Consider the following 11,162-nt stretch of genomic DNA (forward strand, 5'->3'; position numbering starts at 1 on the left):
GGGGGGGGGGGGGGTGGTGCTGCTGGCACTGTATGGGGTTATGGGATTGGGATGTCGCTAACACTGCTTAGTCAGGGTGGGGAGTTGGGGAGGCAATGCATGGTACCTCTTTCCAGCGTCCTGCCACGCTCATTGATGTCGGTGGTTGGCAGAGCGTCCTGTTCAGCTCCTGGGAACCAGTGACGTCCACAAGCTGGGCAGGATGCCGACCAGAGCGCCCCAGGTTGCTAAAAGCTCTTAGCATTCTGGCACACCTGCCCGCCCCATTGAGATGCCTCCTGAGGCAACCACTTCAGGCTGCCTCATTAGAGGGACGGCCCTGTTCCCAGCGAAGTACAGCAGAGGGCAGTCAGACTGCAGACACAATCCTTCCGTCCTCAAGTATTTTTCCGTTCTGGGGTGCCGTTGTACACAAACTATTACATGGGGCTGGTAACTTTGCTGATGTACCATTAAAGGGGGCTGGTAACTTTGCTGATGTACCATTAAAGGAGAACTACGAGGTGAGCGATTTCCACTCCTCCTCATAGTTAGAGCTGATGAGTGACATTGAAGCTGTCACAGGTCGGCTCTATTGAACGCATACCGCCGCTGGCTCACTTCCTGATCATCTCTCTGCAGAGAGCTGTGACTGGCAGTCACCGCTCCCTACAGGGTTTCCCCCCTCTCCGATCTGCCAGCGCTGACTGGAGGAAAGGACGGGGGAGGGGGCGGGTACAGCTGGCTCTGCCCCTAGATAGGCAGAGCCAGCTGTCACTCACGCGGCTTGGTGGATCTCGACAGCATTGGTGGGATCGGTCCCAGCTGCGGCGCTCTCAGCATATAGTGGACAATATCCCGCTATGTACTGAGATTTGGGTCACAGGAGGAGGTTGGTATATGTCCTCCTGTGACCCTAAAAAGAACTATGGGATAAAAAGGTTACCCCATAGTTCTCTATTAAGTCCCTTTTACAAGTAAATAGTACTTCTGTGTGTCCTGCCAGCTCCTTACCCTGAGGTGTATGTTGCATGTATATAATGGCTTTTCATTAAAGGAGAACTATCAGATGAGTGATTTCCACTCACCTCATAGTTCTAAGCCGACCTGTGACAATGAGACGGTCACAGGTCGGCTCAGTAGATCGGGAGGTGAGCGAACACATACCAGGTTCGCTCGCCTCTCGATCCTGTCACGGCTCTCTGCCGTGACGGGGAGGGGCTGGATTCCCCTCTCCCCGCTCCGATCTGCCAGCGCTGACTGGCGGAACGGACGGGGGAGGGGGCGGGTACAGCTGGCTCTGCCTCTAGATAGGCAGAGCCAGCTGTATCTCACGCAGCTGGGCGGATCTCGACGTCGATGTCGGGATCCGCTGCGGCGTCTCAGTATATAGTGAGCTGTAGCTCGCGGTATACTGAGCTTAGGGTGACGGGAGGACGCTAGTTTGTGTCCTCCCGTTACCCTAAGGAGAACTATGGGGAAAAACACTGACCCCATAGTTCTCCTTTAAGCCCCACCCCCAACCTAGTGTAAGGACTTCACACGACGTCCGGACCAGATCCGTGCGCTCCTGCACTTGCTGGTCCTTGGCCTATAAGATGCAAGTCCTTGGCCTATAAGATCTTAGTAACTACCATGGCAGCTTCATTTATCATGCCGCATCAAAGAAATCAACAAAAATACCTTTTCCTGTCTATTTAGTCGTGGAAAAAAAAAACTTGCATCAGGGGGCTACAAAGAATACCTCATCATTTATCTCCATGAGAGTGAAATGGCTTCATCATTGGTGCGAGGGGGAGGAAAATCTGCCCCTTCATTGGTGCCAGTAGTGATGAGAACACTGACATGAGTTAATAGGCCATTGAAATGTAAGGCTAGTTGCACTATGAGGCCCCGTTCACATATAGCGACATACCTTTTGCAGCGGATCCGCACGGCCGGGATAGCGCGACTTTCGGGGCGACGTTCCAGCGACGGTAGCGCGACCTTCCCCGTCGGGCTCCATAGAAAAAAAGTAAAATCGCGCAAAATCCGCCGAAAAAAGGGTCCGGTAGAAGCGACTTGCGACCGCGACGTGCGACATGGAGTTAAGACAGCTCCATTGAATAACATTGGCCGGCGACTTCTCGCGATATCGCGCGGCAAAAATGCGCGATATCGCGGCGGAAATCGCGCGACAATTCGCTATATGTGAACGGGGCCTGAGGGGCATTTACTAAGACTGGAGCAGACAGAATTGGGAGATTTGCATGGCAACCAATCAGCTTCCAGCTTTCTTTTTTAAACCTTAACTGAACAAGCTGAAGATAGAAGCTGATTGGTTCCTATGCACAACTGATCCAGATTCTGCCCCCATGTGTTATTTATGCCTCTTGCAGCAGTACCTGCACTGACACCTACAACTCAATACTTGGGGCAAAGTTATCACCATTCTGGTGTTTACAGATGAATTGCATTGCATGTGATGGCTAGCTGACCCCCCTCCCCCCCCTTTCCAAACAGGACATTGTTGGACAGGTTTCATTTTACTTCCTCATTCCACGTACCTGACACATAAATACCACTTTTCATTTCATGGTGAATGTTGTGGATTTCTTGGAGTTCTCATGTAATCTACGTTCATTCACTGACTGGATTTCATCCCCGCTGACTGCCATTGAAGTTGTCTGCACTGAATTAAGCACGGCTCAGAATGTAGGCCACAGAACAGCTTGTGGGTGTATTCAGATGACATTGCTGGGAAAGGTGCCATGCATTTTGATGAAAGGCCCCAGTCGCAGCCTCATGTTACTGATCAGGAGAAATAATGCAGCTTTGTCTTTTTCCCCCCCAGGGGTGGCAGTCATGAAAATGAAGAATCCTCCGGTGAACAGCCTCAGCCTGGAGCTCCTGACAGAATTCTCCATCAGCCTGGAGAAGCTGGAGATTGACCGAGGCTGCCGGGGGCTTATTCTGACCTCTGTACGTTATCATATTTACTAAACACCAGTAATCTATTCTGATTTTACTCCTCGTTACACAACAATGGGAGTTATTACTGGCATATAATATGTTTTCTGGGCCATCGCTGATCTATGGGTGTAGACATTTATTACATATGCTGGTATCACTGTGCCGTAGGGCCCAGCCCCTTTCCTCTAAGGCAGAATTTCTCAACCTGTTTTAAGTACCTACTTTTACATCAGAGTCCCCCCTTCAGATTAGGAGCCCCCCTTTCACATCAGAGTCCTACAATCACTAAATTTCAAGGCAGCCCAGTGTGCCACGGCACCCTGGTTGAGACCGGCACTCTTTACGAATGAAATGCTGCAGTGGGTGCAAACGGCTTTCCTCCCACCGCATACACAGCTCATCAGTTTGCTATGTGGAGAAAAGCTTAAATAGGAAGGAAGGCTTGACCTGGGGATTACTCAGCAGGATCCATCATAGGGACAGACTGACATGCAGAAGACTGCCCCTGGGTGCATTAAGGAGATCGCAGACCTGTGTTGTTGGCATGTTTTGTATTGTTGGTGATTTTTATCTCCCACTGTCAGCAGTAAAGTGGGAACCCCCCCCCCATCCACCAGTACCTGATAATAGGACAAGGTAGCATGTGCCTTGACATCTTGTATAAGATTGGCTATCAGTACTATTTGTTTATCTTTATTCATTGCTGGCAGGAAGCTCATTGGTTGTAGTTTTAACCCCTTCATGACTGAGCTTGTTTTTAGTTTCTGTTCGTAAATGACTGACACACTTTTGACATTTTTGCTGTGTGATTCTTCCACGTCAGTAATATACTTTCTTACAAAGTGCACCCACACATATTATATATTGTTTTTTAGAGGACAGATAGGGCTACATATTTATATCACATATGTGTGTCTAACGCCTCACTTAGGACAAATAAAATATAAAAAAAGAGGAAAAAAACGTATAAAAAAAACACTTTTTTCCCAGTTTTGATTTGTAGTATTTTTTTTACAAAACCAGCACAGCTAAAAAAATGCAATAAATACATTCATTTATTTGTCCCTTATTTTATTTTATTTTTTACACATTTTTTTATTTTTTTTACACTTTTCACAATTTTTTTTTTTTTTTACACTTTTCACTTTTTTTTTAACTTAAAAATGTTATTTTATTTATTTAATTATATCAAGCAGATTTTGTGAATTAATCTCACTGTTACTGCATGATAAATTAATAAATTTTTGGTTATTATCAGGCTGCTTCAAACTTCAGAACAGCCGATAATAAGTTAGTGACACTGATCCTGCAGCAGTTCAGGATTCAGCTGTTACTAAATGTTTTCTGATTGTTGCAACAACGATCAGCAAACAAACATTCTTCTTCCAGGAATAGATACATTGTAGGAATAGACACATTTTGTATCTATTCATGAAAGAAAAAAAAAAAAGCCAGTATAGCTTGAGAGAGATATCTCTCGATCTATACGAGCTGTCAGAATGCCGGCAAAAGCCGGCATCTGTGTCCGCTTTGCTTTGACTCTCAGACACCCGATATTAAGGTATCGGGTGTCTGAAAAAGGTTAACCCTTTCATTAATGAATGCCTCTGTAGTAAGGGCATCCATTAATGAATGTTAAAAGCTGATTCTCAGCGATTAACAGCCCTCTAAAGCAGCAAATAACTCATCACGTACAGTGTACGTGACAAGTCATTTGGTCCCTTTGTGGCTGGACGTACAGTGTACGTCTCCCGTCACGAAGGAGTTAAATAAAAAATAGAATGCAGAATGAAATATGAAGCGGTTGCCCGGAGCAGACAGATTCCAGTCAGTCAGAACAGGTTTCTCCATAAAAGCGGTGACTTGGACAGATACTGCCGGCAATACTTCAGCTTGCTATTCTTTCCAGCTTCCATAAAACAGGCCCCATGTGTCTGCTATCTCCTGATAAGCAGCGAGGACAATGTTGAATAGTGGGAGGTGACCAAAAGCGTTCTGTTATCTTGTGACATACGGGGTCAGGATATTTTATTCGTTCATTTTTATAGCGCCAACACATTCTGTATTTCCTTACTGAGTACACAAATCAATCACTTCAATGCCTGTCCCGGAAGGAGCTTACAGTCTGTTCCTACCACAGTCATACAGACTGGGACCAGTTTGGTGGAAACAAAGGAACCCAGTCTGCGATGATGCAAACCCAGTATGGATGATGTCCTTGGTGGAACCTGAATGTAGGTGATGCAAGACATGATTGCAAACCGGTTATTCACCACCCTGCCCATTCCTCGGCACACTAAAACCAGGGATCAGCTTGTGCTACAGCAAATGTTTTTTTTAGCCCTGCAGCGAGGTTCTCAAAATGATAAACAGTGCATGGAAAGCCAGGATTTAACCCGTAGCCTTATGGTGGCTACACAGGAACCAAACTTGTTACACAGTGTGAACGTTTTCTGTACAGTTCCTTTTGTATAAGAGTGGACCGTTTTATTCGCATTACTTTAGAGCAGTCTTTCACAACCAGTGAGCTGTGGCACCCTGGGGTGGTATCTGCTTCCCTCCGGGGTGACTCGAAATCCTTGTAATTGAGGGCTCTAATGTGAAGAAGAGACGGAGGGCTCTGATGTGAAGAAGAGACTGAGGGCTATGATGTGAAGAAGACTGAGGGCTCTGATGTGAAGGGGGGACGGGGACGGAGGGCTCTGATGTGAAGAATAGATGGGGGGCTCTGATGTGAAGAAGAGATGGAGGGCTCTGATGTGAAGAAGAGATGGAGGGCTCTGATGTGAAGAAGAGATGGAGGGCTCTGATGTGGAGAAGAGACTGAGGGCTCTGATGTGAAGGGGGGAAGGAGGGCTCTGAAGGGGGGGGGACAGAGGGCTCTAATGTGAAGGGGGGACTGGGGACTCTGATGTAAAGGGTGAACCCCACGTTTTTGCATGGTGTCCCCCTTAAAATCCACTACATTTTAGATTGAGGTGCCTTGAGATTTTTTAAACTTTTAAAAGGTGCTATGACTGAAAAACTTGAGAAATGCTGATATTAGAGCCTAACATCAGCAAGTTGGAATTGTTTGTGGATAAAGTAGAATAACCCAGCACTGCATATTGCCGTCCACTAAACATGTACATATTGGGTGACTGAGGCCAGGTTTACATATTTATTAGGGGAGAGATGAGCAGTACATTAGCAGAGAACAGTCATTGCTTTTGTCTACCTTTTATTCTTTTACCTTATGAGATTCTCTTGAGCTTTTATTATTATGTGTGCCTTTTTATCATGTTTTTCTATCCTGTTCCCAGGCCTCTCCGAAAGTCTTTTCTGCTGGGCTGGACATTACAGAGATGTGTGGAAAGAGCGCTGAGCACTATGCAGCTTTCTGGAGAGCCGTGCAGGAGATGTGGCGGAAGCTGTTCGGATCCAACATGGTGACAATAGCAGCTATCAATGCAAGTGTTTTATCATTCTGCTTCTAGTAATAAATAAACGCCTTTCATTTTACATTTATTATATTGTCTTAAAGCGACACTAAACTACGGAGTTCAATCTTAAAAATGCATTCAAGTACCCGAACTATATAAGACACCAAATAAGATACAAAAATGTATCTTATTTGTGTATCACTCGGCTGTAGATCCTCAAATCATCTCTGAATTGGTGCTGACACTGTCCTTCCTTCTGGAGGGTGGCTACTTTTGTTCCCCATGGTCCCTGTGTGTGTTGTAAAGTAGCCATCACTCCAAGCTCTCTCGCGTGATGGACTACAATCTCAATATAAATTGGTAAACTAAACATGAGATTGTTGTCCATCAAAGGAGCGATCTTGGAGCGGTGACCACACACAGGGACAATGGGGAACAAAAGTAGTCACCCTCCAGAAGGAAGGACAGTGTCAGCACCAATTCAGAGATGATTTGAGGATCTACAGCCGAGTGATAAACAAATAAGAGACATTTTTGTTAATAGTTAAGGTATTTGAATGTATTTTTAAGATTTAACTCCTGAGTTTACGGTCACTTCAGAGTAGTTTTAAATGCTCCACTTCTTTTTCCCTCTAGTTTATTTCTAATAGCTGCACTTTCATTTTTTTTGTCCCCCCAAATATATTTTTATCTTTTGAAATGATGTCCTCCTCTGCATGAATCTCCATGCCACTTCCCGGAACTTCCAGCCGAGGAGCGTGCTCTGCACAGCACACATGTAAGATCCGATTACAGCAAAACCAGAATTTAGCTGGTGGGTAGAACAGCGCTGCAGTTTACAGAGGAAGTTGTCTGTCTCGGCTTTTGCGTACAGCTGTAGACCCGGAAGCACGCATGCAAGGGTGGCTCTAGGGAGACCCTGGAGGGCAACGGAGCCACCCTCTACGCATATCAATTGTTAGCAGGATCTTCTTTTTCAGAAACAAGGACATTGAAGGCCAGTAATAAGTAGTGCAGAGTTCAGTCTGTTATTGCTTTTCCCTGCTGTTTATAAAATAAGATTTATTTGGATTTCAAGGTTTTCCTTATTGTATCTACTGTCCCGGCCATTAACCATGGCCTGCTGTCAGGAAGCTTCCACCCTAATGCAGAATACATGCTGATGAAGCTGGCAGGTACACACACCCATCTGCATTGTAGGCAGCAGAAAAATGATCCCTGTTATAACACTGACAGTCGGCACTGAGAACCTCTCATTACAGGGGGGTCCCTGGTTCCACCTGCCACGGATTCTCCCTCACCCTTTTACACACTTCCAGCCTGCAAGGACCTGAGCCCACCAGCCCCTCTCATCTGCTTTAACACAGCCGCGTTTGATGGTTTGGCAGCACTGGCTGGTTTGGGCCTTGTGCTGCTCTTCGATTGACACTGGCTCTCTAGTTCCTGGAGGCCCTTGGCCTAGGACCTCCCATGGCTCTGCTCTGAGTATAGATTTGAGAGGTAGATTCTACAGGTTGCCAAACCCTATCTGGAGCAGTTAAGGGCAGAATCAAGGAAAATGTGCTAGTTCAGAAAACTTTGTGTAAGATATTCATGGCATTTATATTGACAGAGTAGAGAAATGTAACTTATTTCCCATCCTCCTCCCTCTACACAGGGTTCAAGTCCCGCTGGCGGGTGCCTTATGGCCATGTGTTGTGATTACCGGATCATGGCTGACAGCCCGAAGTACGCCATTGGCCTGAATGAGACCCAGCTGGGCATAGTTGCTCCCTTCTGGTAATGTAGAAAATGTTACGTAGTCTGTTTTGTGTTTCTTCATCCTTCGCAGAAATTCTACTTAAGCCATTGTTCACATAATTAGCAGGTGTGCCCGAACTCTGAATCATTGTGTTGTAATCATTTCATTCTTTCGTCTGTATACTGAATAGACTCAGGAAATGCATTGATGAACTCTTAAAGGGCTTTCTACTTTTAGCAAGAAAACAGAATATCCCATGCATCAATGAGCAGGTGCCAAATGGTAGGGTAGCATGCTAAATAATGTGTAAACATAACAGGTATTTATTATTTTATAGAGATCGCAGTGCTGAGAGAGAGAGAGAGAGAGAGCGCTTGCACTGACAATTTAGACAGGAGCCGATTAAAACCGTCCAGCATGTCTTTGAAGTGTGGGAGGAAACCAAAGTACCCGGAGGAAACCTACACAAGTGCAGGGAGAACATGCAAAATCCTTGCAGTGTCCTGACCGGGATTTAAACAAGGGGCCGCCAGTGCTGTAAGACAAATCAGCCCCTGCTGCAGCCTCTTGAGTTGCTTTTGACTGCAAAAGTGGAAATAAATGAAAATAAAGCTGATAAATAAATTGCTGATTGGTAGGCTTTCTATGGCAGCCTGAGTCGCATACGTGCACGGACCTGGCATGCAGACATGAAGTAGCTCCTGTGCGCATGCTTGAGAGTTATGTCATCAGCGCCTGGCCAGTCAAGCAGGCGAACACTTGAAGCGCCGATGAGGGAGAGGCACAACGCTGGAGGTGATCGCTTTGCCAGGTAAGTCTGTCATAAGGACCTAATATGTTGTGCATACTACACATGGCTGAAAGCTCCTTAACCACTTTCCAGACTCATTCCACTGTAATGGATTTGGATTGTTTTGTCTACTGCACAAGTACCGATCTCCCATAAACCTAAGTATGTGATCATTGTTAGTCGCTTTACTCCGATCTAAATCTATGGCCTCGTGGCTCTGAGAGCAATGGGCTTTAAAGGCTGGCCAAAAAAGGCTTTGTTAGTGTTAGTGATCCTACAACTGTCAGTTTTTATCCTGAGAGGAATTCATTTTTAACATCGGACTCTGCTGTGTCGTGTTCATGTTAAGTTTGCTTTCAATTGCTATCACTGGGCTTTATTTACCCCTTCGTATATAATGTTTACATTTTCATTTGAGGTGACAATAAAATCAGGAACTAAACCTTAAAAATACATTCAAGTACCTGAACTATAAACAAATCTGTATCTTATTTGTGTATCACTCGGCTGTAGATCCTCAAATAATCTCTGAATTGGCGCTTACACTGTCCTTCCTTCTGGAGGGGCTACTTTTGTTCCCCATGGCCCGTGTGTGTTGTAAAGTATCCACCACTCCAAGATCACTCCTGTGATGAGCTACAATCGCAATACAAATGAGTAAACTAAACGTGAGATTGTAGTCCATCACAGGAGTGAGCTTGGAGCGATGGTTACAACACACACGGGCCATGGGGAACAAAAGTAGCCCCCCTCCAGAAGGAAGAACAGTGTCAGCACCAATTCAGAGATTATTTGAGGATCTACAGCCGAGTGATACACAAATAAGATACATTTGTGTATATAGTTAAGGTATTTGAATGCGTTTTATAGGCTTTTGCTCCTGAATTTAGTGTTTATTTCTAACAAATGCTTTGTGTAGACATAACTGTTCCTGAGCAAGTCACTGTATCCCTTTCAGGTTCAAGGACACAATGGCACACATCGTAGGGAGTCGCATGACAGAGCAATCCCTCCAACTGGGACAAATGTATCCTGCCCCCGCAGCTCTTAAAATCGGTCTTGTGGATCAGTTGGTTCCAGAGGATAAGGTACAGAGCACAGCGGCTGCGGCCATGGCTCAGTGGCTCTCTGTCCCAGGTAAGAACACCACATAGAAACCAAAGCAAAGTCCAAGAATCCTGCCAGACAGAAACAGATGCCTTTCTATTGCATGTTAATGTTGTACTGGTATAGGAAGTGTATCAAAGCCATGAAACATACCATACGGTAACTGGATGAGGAGGTCACAGTCATTATCTACGCCGTTGAAATGCCTTTGTGATAACGGTTTCAGCTACTAAAGAATTTAAATATTCTGTACGACCAGTTTTGTGATTTCAGTCCTGCTTTCCAGACCTCACATCAGGTCCAGTACAGCTTGATCAAGAACACCCCCTAGTCTGCTGGCTGGACAAGGAGAGGTGAAGCGGTACACTGATGAAGCCATCCCTCTGCTCACTATGCTTTCTCCTATCAGCTGATTGAAGTGTATGTGGTAGAACCTGATTGGTTCAGAGTGCTGGCCTTCCTTCTCCCAGCGTGAATGCCGCGCTATGCAGGTTTCTTTTTTTTTATATCTGCCCTTTGTTCAGCTTTAAAGAACATCCTTCAAAATATTTTATTGAGTGACTTCAGCTATTAACTATTTGTTAGGCCCAAAACCTTATAAGGGGTTAAATGCTAAACAGAGATGGGCAGCTGTGACTGTGTCAGAAACGGCTCACAGAAAACCCCCTGATTCATGCAAGCAGATAATGACGTCTGTTTACAAAGAGACGACCACTATGAAATATGGAAAGTCCCTGCAGCCCGGATACAGTTCTGTCACTAAGTGAAAAGAGCTAAAAGTTGCAGAGGAACGATCATATCGAATGTATTGTGCACTGATAGCATAACTATCCGTATCTTCTCTCATGCCAGGGTGCCAGATACAAATCCTGCCGCCTTCACCTCCATTACATTCTTATTATTTTAGTTACTAATTCAAGTTACTAATTCAATCACTCGTCATCTCTCCTCTCTTTTATTGGTCTATCTCTACACTGGCTATCCCCCCTTCAGTCTATAATACATGCTACTGCCAGACTCATCCTTCTAACCAAATGCTCAGTGTCGGCCTCCACTTTCTGCCAATCCCTCCACTGGTTTCCACTCGCCTGCTTCCACTCTCTGCCAATTCCTCCACTGGCTTCCACTCGCCCACCTCCACTCTCTGCCAATCCCTCCACTGGCTTCCCCT

At 45.5% G+C, this 11,162-nt stretch overlaps 1 protein-coding gene across 1 annotated transcript in view; it reads left to right on the forward strand.

The window, feature by feature from the left end:
* The window catches only part of ECI1 (enoyl-CoA delta isomerase 1), a 17,602-nt gene that overhangs the window by 4,246 nt on the left and 2,194 nt on the right, over positions 1–11,162 (forward strand). The window contains exons 3-6 of the mRNA XM_018561873.1: positions 2,813–2,940; positions 6,234–6,380; positions 8,011–8,132; positions 9,843–10,021. Coding sequence (XP_018417375.1) covers positions 2,813–2,940; positions 6,234–6,380; positions 8,011–8,132; positions 9,843–10,021 — 576 coding nt within the window. The remainder of the gene's footprint in view (positions 1–2,812; positions 2,941–6,233; positions 6,381–8,010; positions 8,133–9,842; positions 10,022–11,162) is intronic.

Source organism: Nanorana parkeri, unplaced genomic scaffold (genome assembly GCF_000935625.1).
Source record: "Nanorana parkeri isolate BGI_ZX_2015 unplaced genomic scaffold, ASM93562v1 scaffold19, whole genome shotgun sequence".
Classification (NCBI taxonomy): domain Eukaryota; kingdom Metazoa; phylum Chordata; class Amphibia; order Anura; family Dicroglossidae; genus Nanorana; species Nanorana parkeri.